The sequence below is a fragment of the Cervus canadensis genome, chromosome 17 (assembly GCF_019320065.1).
Source record: "Cervus canadensis isolate Bull #8, Minnesota chromosome 17, ASM1932006v1, whole genome shotgun sequence".
NCBI lineage: Eukaryota > Metazoa > Chordata > Mammalia > Artiodactyla > Cervidae > Cervus > Cervus canadensis.
The window spans coordinates 48,851,680-48,869,460 of record NC_057402.1 but is presented as its reverse complement, the minus strand read 5'-3'; the positions used below and the strand labels follow the sequence as shown (position 1 = coordinate 48,869,460).

The 17,781-nt window shown below is 49.4% G+C and overlaps 1 protein-coding gene across 6 annotated transcripts in view; it reads right to left on the bottom strand.

Moving 5' to 3' along the window:
- NTRK3 (neurotrophic receptor tyrosine kinase 3) overlaps window positions 1–17,781 on the bottom strand; it is a 418,664-nt gene that overhangs the window by 47,768 nt on the left and 353,115 nt on the right. For all 6 annotated transcript variants that reach the window (XM_043490362.1, XM_043490363.1, XM_043490359.1 and 3 more), the window contains 3 exons: window positions 12,081–12,211; window positions 3,333–3,505; window positions 62–305 (listed from right to left, as the gene is read on the bottom strand). In XM_043490362.1, the coding sequence (XP_043346297.1) occupies window positions 62–305; window positions 3,333–3,505; window positions 12,081–12,211 (548 nt within the window). The remainder of the gene's footprint in view (window positions 1–61; window positions 306–3,332; window positions 3,506–12,080; window positions 12,212–17,781) is intronic.

The window sequence follows — 17,781 nt, the reverse complement described above, 5'->3', positions numbered from 1 at the left end:
AAGACATGTGAGCGAGGTGCTAGCTGGGCCATGGATGCTGCATCTGGAGAAGCCCCCTTACCCTGTAGTAGTCGGTGCTGTAGACGTCTCTGGACATGCCGAAGTCTCCGATCTTCACCAGCAGGTTGGCTCCAACCAGGCAGTTCCTGGTGGCCAGGTCGCGATGCACAAAGTGCTGGGAGGCCAGGTACACCATGCCGGAGGCGATCTGACTGGCAATGTGGAGCATCTGGGAGAGCCCCAGCTCGCCTTTCGCCTGGCGTGGTTGCCCATCCACAAGGATCATCGCATCTGGCCCATGGGCCCTGTGGCGGGGGAGGGTAGGAGGAGAAGGGAGGGAGCAGAGAGAGTTCAGATCAAGGAGAAATGCCTTCTTGATTCCCTCATCTCTGAAATGCACCACAGAGACGAATGAAATCTCTTTTCTCAGCCTCCTTGTGGCCTGTTTCTATCTACCCCAAATTCCATTATGTGAGCCTGATCAGGGTGAAATATGACAATTAAGATTCCCAACTAAGAAGACAGCAGATTCGCTTTAATGAATCAAGGGGTGAACATACTCTTTTGAATATTTTACTGCCATCCAGGGGCTTCCCAGTTCCTTCAGTCTACTATAGAGTAATTAATAAAACGATAATTAACACTTACATAACCCTGACTATGTTCCATGCACAGCTCTATGTATCTGTAATGTATTAATTCCCTTAATCTTCCCCCCTCTCCCAATTTTGAGATAAGGAAACTGAGGTCCATCATCTGGCCAAAGTCTCGCAGTGGCTGCATGGGTGCCACGTGACTATGGAGGAGACTTTTAAACTTTAAGCATTCAGGGGGCTTGTTAAAGAGATTCCTGAGCCCCGCCGCCTGTGACTCTGATTGGCTGGGTAGAGCTCTTTCAGGCGCATTTCCTGCAAGCTCTCAGTAATGACGCTTCCAGTAGTGATACAGTCCACACTGTGGGTAGCCCTACTCCAGTCTACACTCCTAATCTCCCCACTCACCTGCCAGGGACCGGGCAACTTCTGTGGGTGGCAGGACAGGAAGAAGAGAGCCTGTGACCCTAGGCAAAGACCTGGGGAGCCACAGCACCCACTGCATCCCAAATCATGGCCCAGACTTGCTATCCAAACACCTTGCCCTGTCATATCAGTCACTTTTAGTGTTCATCTTTTCTCCAGAAAGCCCAGTGAGCCGTAACCACGCCCAGGCCCTTATTTATGAAGTTGTGAGCCGAAGAGCCCCACTGTACAGAGAAGCCTTGGCCTGTTTTACTGCTTCTCCAATTTCCACTGAAAGGCACCGTTAAATATAAACACGTTCATTTTATTATCTCCTGTGGACTCTGCCTCCCTTGTGCCTCTAGAGGAGAGCAACTGCATTAGCTCACGAGGAAGATGGACCAGCAGACAAGTTCCATTCCGGTTTACTGGAAGAATGAATGCACTGGAGCCCCTAAAACCCGCCAAATGGGAGATGCGAGAGCAAGAAGGACCTTCTCCCCTCTTTTTCTTCCTCTTCCTCTTCCCATGGAGTGGGCATGATGGGCACAGAGCACCACTCAGGACCTCTCTTTAGCCTTGCTGGTGGGGCTGCTTAGGGCTGAAGGCACCATTGAATCAATGCGGAGGGTTTGATGGGAAAATGGATCATGTCCCTTGACTTCAGGGGAATGAAGGCACAGGAAGAGGAAGATCTCAAGTACTGAGAAAAGATGCTGTTTGTTTTAGAAACTATCATGGTTCACAGTTCTGATAAAATAATATTGCAATAATTTTCATCATAGCTACCATTGACTGAACACTTGTCCAGACTTTATACAAATATAGTCATTGAATACTCATAACAACAAACATGTGAAGCAGTTATGAATAGTCCTGTTTTCCAGGAGAGACTTAAGAGTTAAAAATTTGTTCTAGGTTACATCACTAAGACATACCCAGGATATGAACCCAAGTCTGTCTCATGCTAAGGACTCAGTTCTTCAGGAAGGGAGTAAATTTCACTGTGAAACCAAGTTTAGGAGGTTTAGAATATCCTATAGAAACTTTCAAATCCTCTAGGGCCAGTTTTAGAAACCTGATACCCACCCTTTCCATTCCCTCTTCAAAGCACAGCACTCATTTGAATGTCCCACTTCAAGGAGATGCTCATCAGGTTTAGGGGAGTGTGCTAGAGTTTACCATAAGCCACACATGAGCTCTGGAAATCTCATTCTCAGCAGTAGAACTCAAAAGTTGGCTGTGCAAAGACCACACCCTAAAAGCATCCAGGGCCTGAGAGTTCAATGTGTTTTCTGAGACCCTGGATCTCACTCTCACACGTGCCTGCTCCCTCCACTTCTGGGCAGTAATTGGAGACAGCAGGTGTGGCAGGCAGAGAAATGCTAACTCTGCTCTATTGGTGAGATGCTATCTTCTCTGGGGAAGGTAAATTTCACATCTTCCCAACCCCCACTTGTAACTCCATCCAGCACTCTGACTGGGGTTCTAGTCTCTTAGAAGCTCCATCAAGAGCCTCTCAAAATCCAGATGATCTTGCTCCAGGCTTGGGGAAACCCTTTTTACAAAAAAAATCCAATCCTTATAGAACAGTGCCAGCTAGCAGGACTTTCTATTAATGGAAATGCTCTGTACCACACTGTCCAATATGGTAGCCACTAGTCACATGTGGCTACTGAGTACTTGAAGTGTGGCTGGAGAGACAGAGGAATTTTTACATTTTACTTAAATTTAGTCATTGTAGATTTAAATTTAAATATCCATATATGGCTACTGTACTGGATAGCACAGTTCTAAATTTATCTGGGGGAAAATCTGCCCTTTTTTTCAACCATCTGTCTCCCCATGAGTTTGTAACCTCGTCCTTTCTTCTTTATCATCAAAAAATCTCTGACAAGGAGGCTTTCAGGAGGTGTGGTAGGAACTAGTCTCACTTTGCAAGTGAGAACATAAGACATAAAGTCAGAAAGCTATTCAGAACATCAGGGGAAAGACTGGCCCTTTAGAATCTTAAAGTTGGAAGTTACACACTGGCAGTCCCTCTGGGCTCCCTCCTTGGAGCCATTCCAGACCTCACCCTTCTTCTCAGTCTACCTGAGAATCGGGAAGAAGAGTGCAGGTTGCTTTTCATAGCATCCTCAACTTCCCTCCCTAGAAATCAGGGGCAAAGGCCCACATCCAATTGCTCAGCAGGTAATGTAGAAGAATGAAAGGCTGCTTCTCATTTCTAACCCCCAGACTGAAGTGTTCGCAGGAGCAAGGGGACTTCTGGCTCCAGAGAGAACCCTAGGGGTTCAGTGGGGGTGACAGGAGGAGGTGGCCGTCCTGGTGTACCTGAGGAACTTGTTCAGGTCTCCATGCTTCATGTACTCAAAGACCATGATGAGGGGGTCCCCATCACCGCACACCCCGTAGAACTTGACGATGTGTTCATGCTGCAGGTTGGTGAGCAGCTCGGCTTCCCTCTGGAAATCCTTCCGGGCTGCCAGGGTCGGATCCTTCAGGGCCTGGAAACAACATGGGGCATTGGTTATTAGCAACTAGAGGGCGGGCGCTTGTCTATTTCCTTTCTGGGAAGAAAGCTGGTGCCCATCCTAAACACAATGCTGATCCTGAGCAAGTAAGATCTTAATTGAGCTTTAAAGACCACGAGGCTAAGTCACAAAGGCCAGGCCTGACTCCTGCTTCCTTCAGCATTGTGAACCTTACAGAAACAGAAGCCAGCTTTCTGATACCTATGTCACATCCACCAGCTAGGAAGCCCCAGGCTTCCTCTGAGATAAGTGAATGACAGAGGAGGGAGGGAGCTGGGAGGTGGGATACCTGACAACCCCCATCCCTGAGATTTCCTTGAAGAAATGGTCTCACAATTAAAAGAAACGGTGGGGAAACCACTGTCCCCAATTGTTTTAACTTTGCAAATTAGCCTATACCCACGGCCCATCCGAAATCAGGCTGACAACATAATTAAGTTTCCTTACTCTTTCTATTCCTTGATTTTAGATTGTGAAGAAGTGAATATTTATAGAGAAACAAAGGGGCTTCCCAGGTGGTGCTAGCAGTAAAGAACCCTCCTGCCAATGCAGGAGACATAAGAGACGGGGGTTCAATCCCTGGAGGGGGAGGGGGGAAGATCCCCTGGAGGAGAGCATGGTAACCCAGTCCAGCAGTCTTGCCTGGAGAATCCCATGGACAGAGGAGCCTGGTGGGCTATAGTCCGTGGGGTCAAAAGAGTCGGACACGTCTGAAGCAACTTAGCACACATGCATGCACATGAACACCTTGGCTTCTATAAAGGCATTTGCATCCTCCTTGTAGATGGAAGCATTGGGGGTTAAGGGAGACCACAGCGTGGGAATGGCATTCAATGGGCAAAGGCCCCTGGACCCAGCCAGGACTAGGGCCTGGGGCACACCTGGCCTACCCCAGGAAGTCCCAGGGTAGGATGGGATGGTGGGCAGCTGGTGGCCACGGAAATGTCACACCTTGGCCCATTTTGGAAAACCTGGTATACAGGGGAAGCACTAGACCAGGCCCCTTGCCCTGGGACCCAGGAAGGTAAATGGAAGAGTAATGATCCAAAGGGTTACCCGGGGACTTCCCTAGTGGTCCTGTTTGTGGTTAAGACTTCGACTTCCAATGCAGGGGGCGTGGGTTTGATCCCTGGTTAGGGAGTTAGGATCCCACATGTCTCGTGGCAAAAAAAAACAAAACATAAAATAGAAGCAATGTGGTAACAAACTCAATAAAGACTGTAAAAAAAAAAAAAGTTTTTCAGTGAATGTGGACTTTCTAAAACCAGAAGGGAAGACTGAGACCAGAACACATCCAAGGGACCTTGAATAGGGCACTGCCCTGGGGGTGCAGCCATGTTGGCCATGGCGAACAATGAACTGTGAAGGGGAGGGACATTTCTGCAGGAGGAGCCGCCTGGGCAGGTATGTTCACATATGCCTTCAGCCTTCCTTCCCCTCCCCATGAGGTCAGAAGGCAAATGGAGCCAAAAATCCACTTGCTTCAACTGACAAAGTTTAGTAACCCCAAGAGACAGGACATGAGGCAATGAAGGAATGGGTGTGCACTTCACATGTCATTTTCATGGTAGTGAGAATCTAACAGGAGATTGGTTTTCATTCCCTCTGCCAGTTTATGGCCTTTTCTGGTTATTTAGGCTGGCTAAGTTCCTCCATCGATGATGCTACTATTGAAAAGCCTCCCTAGCCAGACATCTTTTTCTTGCCACGGCAACCCCCATTAGCTGAAATCCACGGGGGTGCCTTGGCTTACAGTGCTGCAGGAATGTGAATGTGTGAAAATTGTATCAAGGGGGCCCATCAAACCTCCATCAGTCATTAGCATACATTAGAGATGATGGGCTCACAGCTTTAAAAGGGCCCTAGATATCATCATTGGTTTCCACCTGTTCACTTCTGATGTTGGAAAAACTGACTCTCCATCCTGTTTGGGGATCAGCACACATTCACACATCTTAGATGACGGAAGCTAAGAGTTTAACTAGACCACAGTAATCTCTTGGTGCTGGGCTTCACTGATGTCTCAAAGTTCAATGGGAATGCCTCTAGGGCCATAGTCTCTCAGCCAGCGATCAAGGCCCCTTCCAAAGTCAACAAGCACCACCTTTCCTTCTTTTCCACACTTGGAGTTTTCACCAAAAATCTGTTGGAGTAAATGATCCTAATGTTGACCACAGTATTGGAAGTCACTTCATACAGCTTTCCCATTTTATGGGTGAGAAAACTGAGGTCCATAACAGGGAAGTGATTTGCCAAAGATCATTCAAGATGTAATAGCTTGAGCATGAAGGCCAGGATACATTCCTGTCCAGTTCACCTGCTTGAGTTAATTTATCAGATCAATTAAGTCAGTGGGCAGGTCCCCAGGGGAATGAAGGGCATAGAAATTAAAAGCTGTGAAAGGGCAGAGGAGAGGGTCGGGAAAGGTGAAGAGTGTGGGCTGCCAGCAGAATGAAGGGGTCTGACAAGGATACCAGGCTTAGAGGGCGGGCCAAGGTCAGAGGGAAGTGGGGGGGCCCCTGGTCCATTGCTGATTTTTACCAGCTCTTATCTCATGTGCTTTCTGCTTCACCTCTGGCTGCCTTCTCAGAAAAGCTACCTGATACTAAAGGCATCAGTTGCCTTGGGTTCACATCCAACCAGAACAAAGAGGTGTGCAAAGCTTTTTTGGTACAGAAGAAGGCAGAGGGTTGTGGTGACAGGAAACCTCTCTCCGTGACCCAGGCCCTGAGCTGCATGAGCTGGGGTGTGGGTATGTATAGGATGACTGCCAGTGTTTTATTTATTTTCATGAAGCATAAGAAGAGGGGGAGAAAAGGAACCCAGCATGGGTGGGATGGGAGAATACGAAGATTTATGTGAACCCTGGATTTATGAGAGGGAAAAGTAGATCAAATTTGGGGCCAGCCAAATGGCCACTCTCCATCTCTGTAAATCATTCTCTCGCACAGTCCGGACGCCAGTGGCAGCCATTGGATATTTCCGTTCTCAGCTCTTGAGCAGTGCCAGCCAGCATCCCTAAGGCCGGCGCCCTACGCCACAGGGCAGACAGGAGTTACACATTTGGGAGATGGGGCACAAGGCAACTGCTGTCTCTCTTAGTTTTCCTACACCTCTTCTTCTGCCAGTTCTTTCTCCACCTTCATGATGGGCTTTCCAGCTCTCCCAGATTAAACCTGAAGTTCCTGTGTAATTGGCAAGGGGTCTGTTTTGGCAACTGGAATCCAGAGCTGCAAGTGGCCCAGGTCCTAAGGGGTTGACACAGCTGGGACAGAGATGCCAGGAGAGGAATCTTGAGGAGGAAAATCAGTTCAGAGACTCTCGTGTGCCTCTCAGCATCTTCTTCAAAGCTGGGAAACTTCATGATGGGTCACTCACCAGCCAGGGGCCTGGGAGGGAGCAGGGGTTCCTTGTTGCTGCCAACTGTTGGTTCAGGGAGACAGGGCTGCCAAGGAGTCCCTGAAGCCAGGCAGATGGCTGGCTAGACCCTTCCTGTAGTATCCATAGTGCAATGAGAAGAGCTGGAATTTCCCCTTCCTAGCTCCTTCTTCCCCAACCCCACCCCCCCACCACCAAATCTGAAGACGTTTGCTTTTCCAGTCTCCCATCTATGTACATCAAGTCGCATGTTCACTCCCAGCTCTGGGTGTCAGTGGTCCTGTTAGTTGGATAGGAGGGAAGCCATCTCCTAGATGGCCAGAACATTCAAAGTTCTCAACACTTCTCAACACCTTCAGAGTCATTTCACATCATCTTTTCCAGTCTAAGGGTTTTGTTACTTTCCACTTCCTTTTTCTTTTATTAGAGTGGAGATATTTCAATTTCAAAATTTATTAATATACTGAAACACATTTTATTACATGTGAAGAGCTACACATATCCCTAGACACTAGAGCTTAGTTGTACTTTTTTTTTTAATTTTAAATAAGTCAAATCACACATGTATCCATGCATATATAATATATTTCTGTATCTGTCTTTTTTCTTTCAACACTGTTTTTGAGATTCTTCCAAGTTGCTGCATGTAGCTATAGTTCATTCATTTTCCTTATTGAAGAGTTTCCCACTGAAAGACTATACCACATTTATTTGTCTGTGCTGCTACTGATGGACACTGGGGTTGTTTCCAGCTTTGAGCTATTATAAAGGATGCTTATGAACATTCTTAAACATATCTCTCCATAGATAATAGGCAATTAGATAGATAGAGGTGAGATAGAGAAATCAACAGATATAGATGATAGATATATACATAGGTAGGTAGGTAGAGAGACTAGATAAATAGATTAGATAGATGCATACATTAGATAGAAGATACAGGTGAGGCAGATTAACAGATATAGATGATAGATACATAGTTCAGTCAGTCAGTCAGTCAGTTCAGTTGCTCAGTCATGTCTGACTCTTTGCGACCCCATGAACCACAGCACTCCAGGCCTCCCTGTCCATCACCAACTCCCAGAGTCCACCCAAACCCATGTCCATTGAGTTGGTGAAGCCATCCAACCATCTCATCTCATCCTCTATCATCCCCTTCTCCTCCTGCCCTCAATCTTTCCCAGCATCAGGGTCTTTTCAAATGAGTCAGCTCTTCGCATCAGGGTCTTTCACATCAATGGCCAGAGTATTGGAGTTTCAGCTTCAACATCAGTCCTTCCAATGAACACCCAGGACTGATCTCCTTTAGGATGGACTGGTTGGATCTCCTTGCAGTCCAAGGGACTCTCAAGAGTCTTCTCCAACACCACAGTTCAAAAGCATCAGTTCTTTGGCACTCAGCTTTCTTTATAGTCCAAACTCTCACATCCATACATGACCACTGGAAAAACCATAGCCTTGACTAGACGGACCTTTTTTGACAAAGTAATGTCTCTGCTTTTCAATATGCTGTCTAGGTTGGTCATAACTTTCCTTCCAAGGAGTAAGTGTCTTTTAATTTTATGGCACATAGTTAGGAAGTTATATGTATGGATAGATAGATAACCTGTCAGGTCTAGACCTAGAGTGCAAATGCTGAGTCACACAGATGCTAATGTTCTAAAATACCAAACTGTTCCTGAAAACAATTAGACCACTTTATACTTTCACCAGAGTATGAAATTTGCAAATGCTCCATATCCTTGTTAGCACTTTGTTTTGTCACTGCTACTTAGCCATTCTGCTTCACGTACCGTGGTATCTCGTTCTGGTTCAATTTGCATTTTTCTGATGATGAATAATGCTGGACACCTTTCTCATATTCTTATCAGCTATTTGTCAGAGGAAACTCTTTTGAGCAAGTCTATTGCTTGTCAAATAACTATTTAAAGGTGGCACCACCTATTTAAAAATATCAAAAATTTAAAATGCTTCTAATGTCACTCTTACACCACACATATATACAAATCACACTGCTTTGTTCTGCACTCTGTTTCTTTCATGGGTATTCTCTTGCTGTCTCCCCAACAGTCTTCAGAACAGAGACTAGGATTTCTGTTCTTTGTTTCCACCATAGCAATTACTGGGCAAAAAAAAAAAAAATCTTGCTTTAAAAACCGCAATTGTGGGAAAACTTAATTTGGGGTTATTCTGGGATGTGTTCTCTGGAAGTCCACAATTACTCTACCTCAACCTGAGAACAGACTCCATGGGAAGGAGTCTGAAGAAAGAAGTAAAATCTAGAGAGGATGAGAAGCAGGAAGCACCATTTCCTGGCTGTTCTCCAGAGGAAATGAGCGTCTTCTCAGGGGCTGGGCACTGGGTGGCTTCATCATGCGGCAAATGGCATAAAATCCCAAAACATTCATCTCCTCAAGGTTCCCAGACCCAAGCAGGAAAGGAAACCATTTTAAAAGGATGAAAACAGAAACACATTTTCTGCATTACCCAGTCTGGGCACTGCCCTTTAACACTACAACACGCAGTGGGAAACGCTTCCCAGGGTTGATGACATCATTTCATTTCCTGATCAAAGTGCAAAATTGTTCAGTTCATTCACCAGTCCCCAGACGGATGCTGGAACACCCAGTAGAGGAGTGTCATCCTATAAATTAAAAATTTTAGGGCAGGGTAGATTCTAAGTGTAGGGACAAATCCACACTCCTGGTCCAAGCAGTTTAAAGACACCCTTGCTCCTCTGACCACCCCACGTCTATGGAGACACACTGAGCAAGTTTATTCGTGAGAGCCAGCAATAATAGGCATTAGCCTTTTATGGGACAATATGCTAGTTCCTTATTTATTTTCTAAAGCAGAGGTCGACAGGCAATATCCACTCTTATAAAAAATAAAAAACGTATTGGAAGACAGCCACCACCCCCATTTATTTATGGATGGTTTAGGCTGCTTTCCCACTACATGGGCAGAATTGAGTAGCTGTGGGGAAGCGCCTATGGTCCTCAAAGCCTACAACTTTTACTATCTGGCTTTTAGAGAAGAAGTTCAACAACCCCTATTCTAGATGGTCAATGCAAGCTTGGCAGGTCATATGTCACATGTCTAAGCACATCTGGCTACTATGAACATCAAGAATAATGATGTTGGGACTTCCTTCCTGGTCCAGTGGTTAGAACTCTGCACTTTCACTGCAGGAGGCTCAGGTTCCATCCCTGGTCAGGGAACTAAAATCTCACCTTCCACACGGTCAAAAAATAAATAATAAATAAGTAAGCGAACAAACGGCTTCCCTGGTGGCTCAGTGCTAAAGAATCCACCTGCAATGCAAGAGATGTGGGTTCGATCCCTGGGTTGGGAAGATCTCCTGGAGGAGGAAACAGAAACCCACTCCAGCATTCTAGCCTGGAAAATCTCATGGACAGCAGAGCCTAGACGGCTACAGTCCATAGGATCGAGAAACAGTCAGATTTGACCTAGAGACTAAACAACAAAATGAATAAAAAACCTTAAAAATAAAGTATAATGATGTTGACAAAAACAAATAGCAATGACTCATTCCTAACATTTACTATATCCCAAGCAGTATACGAAACATTTTTCATGTTATATAATTTAATCACTAAAATTGTAAAGAAGAGCTATTATATATCCTGTTAATCAATCCTGAATATTCATTGGAAGGACTGATGCTGAAACTGAAGCTCGGATACTTTGGCCACCTAATGCGAAGAGCTGACTCTTTAGAAAAGACCCTGATGCTGGGAAAGACTGAAATCAGGAGGAGAAGGGGACGACAGAGGAGGAGATGGTTGGTTGGTATCACCGACTCGATGTACATGAGTTTGAGCAGCTCCGGGAGTTGGTGATGGACAGGGAGGCCTGGCGTGCTGCAGTCCAAGGGGTCGCAAAGAGTCGGACACAACTGAGCGACTGAACTGAACTGATTATACAGATAAGGAAACTGAAGCTCAAAGAGGTTAAACCTCAAGGTCACACTGCTAATCAGTGATGGCTAGATGCCCACCCAGGCCTCTGATTCCCATTCTGTGCCTGTGGCCCACACAGCACTGTCTGCATCTACGGAGGGCACTTACACTCTGCAGACACACCAGATTATGAATACAGAGATCCCCAAAGCCACAGAAACATTGAGCTTTCATCAAGAGAGTGGCTTGGTCAGAGCCCTCGGTGTTAAGGAGGGACCTTTTGAGGCCCTGGCAAGAGTCCTCGTGGGGAGGGTATTTTTGGCTACCTGTCCTCTGTCCATGGAGCGGAATTCATTCCAGCTTCAAAGGCCTGCTCACTGCACCCACCCCCGCAGAGCCCACTCCATGCTCCAGACCAGGGCTCCCCAGACCCGCGGGAGCCTCAGCGAGGCTACTTGATTCTTGTCTGTGTCAGTCGGGTTCAAAGATTTGTCCAACATTGACTGACAGAAGCTGGAGCAAGGGTGGGGGAGGGTACCTGGCAGGAGCAAAGTGCTTTGCCTGCTGCCCCAGCCTATTCGGCTCCAGCTGCAAATCTGCACAGCTGGCCCAGCAACACAAAAACCCCGGGGTTCACAGACCTAAGTAAACATCTGCCAGGAGACAGTAGCCCTCAGGCATGCTGTCCCCTGGGGGCTGAACCTGGATCCCAGGAGGTAGCTAAGCATGTCTTCCAACCTCACCCACTCTCCTCCCAAGGCCCAGCACCTGACTCTTCCACTAGCCCACCTCCTATTCCCTGTGATGTTTGCTGCCGTGAGCAGTGGCTCTTGGGGCCTCCATGAGCGACCCACCCCTCATGCAACTTTACTCGGGAGAAATGATCAGATGACTTTCTCGGCATGGACAGGACATCCTATAAAGTCACTGAGAAGGGAAGAGGGTCAGCAGGGGACAGGGGTGAGCCCAGGGCCTCCAGAATAAAACCAGGGTCCATCATGGGCATCACTTATCCCTCCAGCTGCACCTCGGGCACAGCCCTCCCTCCAAAGCCATAGGATCCAGAGGAAACTTCATGGACCTTGGAGCAAGCGCATCTGATTACGTCAGTTTATACCATCTTGACTGCATCTGATAACGTTCATTGATACCACCTTCCAGAATGGAGCGAGCCTCTCTCTCCCACCCCCATGGCCGACAGCCACACCCCTCTTCTTTCCGGGGTCCCACGTGCCTCTGAGTGTTACCTTCACAGCCACGAGCATCTTGTCCTTGGTGGGGCTGAGGTTGTAGCACTCGGCCAGGAAGACCTTTCCAAAGGCTCCCTCGCCTAGTTCTCTCTTGAGCACGATGTCCCTCCTTTTAATGTGCTGCACGTCTGCGGGAGGGGACAGAGGAGAGCAGCCAGGTCAGTCTCGGGTGCTCGTTCTCTCCTCGGGGGCTCAGGGGGCTGGGGGGCACAGGGGTCCAGGGCAGGGAGCTCCACCTCGGAGGCCACGGCGGGGCCAGACGAGCTCCAGCATCTTACCTCGGCTGTAACAATGGGCAACACACAGTGATTTGAGTCTTAACCAGAATGAAATCTCGGCTTTAGCTGACTAGCCCTGAAGCTCTCTAAATCATAGCTGCCTCGGCTGGAAACCAGGAAACCTGAGTCAGTAGTCTTTAATACCCAGGATTCAGGCATAACCAGCTGAAAGTACTGAGCACCGGAGTCCTCTGGGCATTGCACAGATCCAGACTCAAGTGGGCCTGAGACTCGGCATCTCTAATAAACTCTCAGGTGATGTCTGTGTGCTGTGGGTCCATGAGCTGCCCTGGGTGACCCAAAACCAAAACCCTGGTTCCTCCTCCCTGTGGGTTTCGGAGCTTGGGAAAGTTATTTCAGTTCAGAGCCTCTATGTCCTCACCTGTAAATGAATGAACACCAATACCTTCCTCCCCGAATTCTTGGGAAGATTATTTGAGATATGAAGAGTTTAGCCCAGGGTCTTGGTACCCCTCCCCACCCCACCCCCACACACACACAGACACATCACACTGACTCTTGTTATAATGTCTATAATTCTCCTATAGCACAGTGTCTGGTTCACGACAGAATCCACAAAGTGGAAGTTAAAATTATCTGGGGGAAGCCTCTATGTGAGAATCCCTCTCCTCTAAGAGACAAAAAAAAAAAAAAGAAACCAGTGAAATAAGAACATAAGTCCAGAGACCTCCCCAGATCCGGGGTCTGTGCAGAGAGAGAGGACTGCTACTATCTTGGCTAATTTAGCAACCTAATTAAAGTCTGTCAGCCAGGAGGAAGCAAAGCTGTGACCTCAGCCCTCCCACCTATTTGGAAAGAATGCTTCGAAGGAATCGTACAAGAAGTGAGCTGATGACGGGGTGGCGGGAGGAGCGAGCCGGAGATTACTCACGACCTTTCCATTCATCGTTCAACAGGCAGAAGCTCATTAAATACCTGCATTCACTTTATGAAGAGCATTACAGAGCCAGGAAAGAGCGTTGTCTCAAATGACCTCGTCAAAAAAATGAAAGCTGAAGACAGAGGACCGGGGCAGACTGTCCCCCAGAGCAAGCGGGCACAGGACAAGAGGCATGTGGCCCCCAGGGCCTGGGTTAGTGTTTGGCTTGGTGGGGGCGGGAGGGGGCAATTCCTTTTATAACAGATTACACAGATCTTTTTTTTTTTTTCCTATCAGAATTCTTGGTAGCCCTGCTGTGTCCCAGATGACCTGCCCTCTGGGATCTGTGGGAGGAAGCATTTACACACCATTTTCTTTCCTCTCAGCAAGACATCCCTGCAGGCTCCGGGGCCATGGGGTGGCTGGGGAGATCCCACATGCTGCAGGGCTTTGCCCGCATCTTTATAGAAAGGGAATTAAAAATCGGTTCCCTTTTCACACCCTTTGCTGCTATTTCCCAGCCTCTGAGGAATAGGATATTTTGGCCTTGAAGGGGAAGGCTAAGGGTCTCCCACCGAGAGAAAATGAGAGGTCAGGACCTCTCCAGGGAGACCATCTGCTCATTGCTGCACAATCATTCCCAGGTGACTACTGATAACGCACAGGTCCCGAGAGATGAACATCCTGGTGGGGCCTAAGAGTGGAGGTAGGGATAACAGGATGGTAGTTTCCTAAGGCCGTGCCTGCACCTCTGAACCCACAGAGATCAGTCAGGAAGGGGAAGTCAAGGGCACCTGGGTCAGGACCTGGCTCTCTCCCACTATGGACTTGCCCGCCTCACAAAACATCTTGAGTCTCAGTTTCCTCATCTGTAAAATGGGTGAGGAGTATCATATAACCCAAGCTCCACTTACCTGCTACAGGAGCTATTATGTGTAAAGTTTGTAAACCTTCAAGTCCTCTGAAACCATGTGTGTTTCAGTGTTTTCATCATTACTGATGAAGGGAAAATGAAGGCCAAGTCAGGAATTGCCAGCTGGTGGTTGAAATGGGGCTCCAATCCAGAACACCAGGACAGGTCACAGTGGCAAGGCCTTTTAAGGAAGAGCCCTCTTTGGCCCCAGGCCCCTCGCCAACCCCAGCCTCCAACAACATTGCAACAGGATGAAAATAAAATCGCCTAGAAGGCTTATGAAAACTGATCACTCAGCCCTTCTCCTGGAGATTCCTATTCAGGAGGCCCAGGCCGAGGCCTGAGAATTTGCCTTCTCTAACAAATTCCCAAGGTGATGTTGGTACTGCTGGCCCGGGACACTTCTTTGAGAACCAGCGGAATAGGTTGACGTGAGTGGGGCGAGGATTCAGCCAGCTGATGGCTGATGCTCACCTTAACAGACTGGCCTCAACAAGTTCCACCGCCCCAGATATGAGTCAGGCATCACTGCTCAAAGACCAGGAGGAGGCCTGCAATCCTGGACTTACCTGTGTGGCCTCATCAAGCCCCCTCTCAGAGCTTCCAGCCCTCATCCTCACAATGGAGACCACGACTCTCTAGATTCCTTACTTTCTGGACATGCCTCTACAAAGGCAGGACTACAGTATACACTGTGTGATCAGGAACTCAGTCGTGCCAAGCGGGGGGCTGGCAGCTGCCTCAGGGCTCTTGTGCATGTTAAGTCACTTCATTTGTGTCTGACTCTTTGTGATCCCATGGACTACAGCCCGCCAAGCTCCTCTGTCCATGGGATTTCCCAGGTGAGAATACTGGAGGGGGTTGCCATTTCCTTCTCCAGGGGATCTTCCCAAGACAGGGATACAACTTGTATCTCTTTCATTTCTTGAATTGCACGTGGGTTCTTGACCATTAGCACCATCTGGTAAGCCCACAGTATATATTGGGCTAGCCAAAAAGTTCAGTTGCATTTTTCTGTAAGTTATTACAGAAAACTCAAAAGAACCATTTGGACAACCCAATATGTTCCTGGGTCCTTAAGTCCAACTTTGAGCTTGGGTGTTCTCACCAGCTCCTCACCCTCCTCCCCAGCTTCTGACTCTCATCCACAGTGAGTCTGGAATGAGAAGGGAGAATGTCTGTGGAGGGCAGGGCCCTGTTTTCCAGCTGCTGAGCCTGAGGCATGTCTCAGAACCCTTCTCCTCTCCCTCCCTTGGCAGCAAGAATCACAAGCCTTGGAAGATTCAGACAAGTCTTGTGGCAGCAGCGTAGAGGGGGGCCTTTTCTCGATGCTCCCTCCAAATCTCAGGAGTTAAGGGCCCAGGCTTCCCAGGTGGTGCTAGTGGTAAAGAACCCGCCTGCCAATGCAGGAGACATAAGGGAACTGAGTTCGATCCCTGGGTCAGGAGGATCCCCTGGAGGAGGGAATGGCTACTTACTCCAGTATCCTTGCCTGGGAAATCTCATGGACAGAGGGGCCTGGTGGGCTACAGTTCTCTCTGGTGGGTCGCAAAGAGTTGGACATGACTGAAGCGACTTAGCACACACAGGAGCCCTGAGGCAGCTGCCAACCCCCAGCCTCAGGAGGTCGCAGACTTGACGGCTGTGGGCCTTGAACGTGGCAGAGGACAAGTGGCCGTGACACTGGGAACTCATCTGCCCTCTGCAAACATAAAGCAGAAGCCACCCATGAACCAACGTATCTGCCCCCAGTCTGCCAATGGATCTCTTTCAGAGACGTGGAAACACCCAGTGGCTCAGAATAACATTGCCGGACTCTAGTCATCTGCAGGGACAAGTATTTTGATACCAATACTTGAGCTTAGTCCACAGGTGGAGTGAGGAGACCTGAGGAGGGGTAGCAGAAGGAATAGAAAATCAAAACAGACTCCATTCCACCGTAAATCCTTCCCCAAGAGAGAACCTCCCTCCAGTCATGGGGATAAGAGCTCCATGAGATAACGTGGGAGCTTCGGCGATGGAGAGGCTGGACTGGGGCCAAACGCATAAAGCTAATCACTTCCATGTGGAGAACCCTGTGTACCAACAAGACTCGAGATCCCAGACCTCTGTCCGCGCAGCTTCTTTCTCCGAACCCAAAGGGGAAGAAGACGTAGGTGAAGTTCCCAGTCTTCTCCATCAGTTACCAGTCCTGTTATCTGCTCCACATGCCGTTCTCACGATAACACTGAGGTAGGTGTGATTGCACCCCTTTCACAGATGAGAACACGGAGGCTGGTGGGTAACTTTCCCAAGCTGACGGAGCTAAAACATGGCCAAAGGACTCGCTCTTCTTTCTCTGGCTCCTGACTCTGTGTGCTTTCTGTTACCTGAAGCCGCCTTTCTTGTGTCCTTCTCCACTTTGTGGAGACAGTCGGTCCCCAGAAGCTCAGTCCTCCGTCTTCCCCCTTCCTCTACTCCAGCCCGACTTCTCTTACCCTGTCCATTCCTGGATGGAAGGCAGCATTTCCCAAGGGAAAAGAGTAGGAGCCCTCCTCCACCCACCCACCCCAGAGGCCCCTAGGAGAAAGGTATAGGTGGGGATGAGTGTGGGAGGAAAGGGCGCTATGCGGGCCCCCAGGGAGTGGCGGGAGTGGGCCATTTCCATTTCAGACACCCACACGGCCATTGGGACCTTTTTGGTGTGTTTATTTTTAGTTCACACTGCGCAGCTCAGAGCTGCCTCTGGTGAAGCCATCTGACCCACATGCCAAAAAGTGATGGATTTTCCTAGGAGGCGAGGGCATCAATCTCCTTTTACTGCCTGGCTGGCTGGCCCAGCAGAGTCTGGGTCACAAGGGGAGGATGCAGGACCCAGGCAGGGGAGGAGGGGACCCAGGGAGGGGAGGAGGGGACCCAGGGAGGGGAGGATGCAGGACCCAGGCAGGGGAGGAGGGAACCCAGGGAGGGGAGGATGCAGGACCCAGGAGGGAAGGAGGGGACCCAGGGAGGGGAGGAGGGGACCCAGGGAGGGGAGGATGCAGGACCCAGGAGGGAAGGATGCAGGACCCAGGCAGGGGAGGAGGGGACCCAGGGAGGGGAGGAGGGGACCCAGGGAGGGGAGGATGCAGGACCCAGGCAGGGGAGGAGGGGACCCAGGGAGGGGAGGAGGCAGGACCCAGGAGGGGGAGGATCCGGGAGAGGAGGGGACCCAGGGAGGGGAGGATGCAGGACCCAGGCAGGGGAGGAGGGAACCCAGGGAGGGGAGGATGCAGGACCCAGGAGGGAAGGAGGGGACCCAGGGAGGGGAGGAGGGGACCCAGGGAGGGGAGGATGCAGGACCCAGGGAGGGAAGGATGCAGGACCCAGGCAGGGGAGGAGGGGACCCAGGGAGGGGAGGAGGGGACCCAGGGAGGGGAGGATGCAGGACCCAGGCAGGGGAGGAGGGGACCCAGGGAGGGGAGGATGCAGGACCCAGGAGGGGAGGAGGGGACCCAGGGAGGGGAGGATGCAGGACCCAGGCAGGGGAGGAGGGAACCCAGGGAGGGGAGGATGCAGGACCCAGGAGGGAAGGAGGGGACCCAGGGAGGGGAGGAGGGGACCCAGGGAGGGGAGCAGGCAGGACCCAGGGAGGGGAGGATGCAGGAC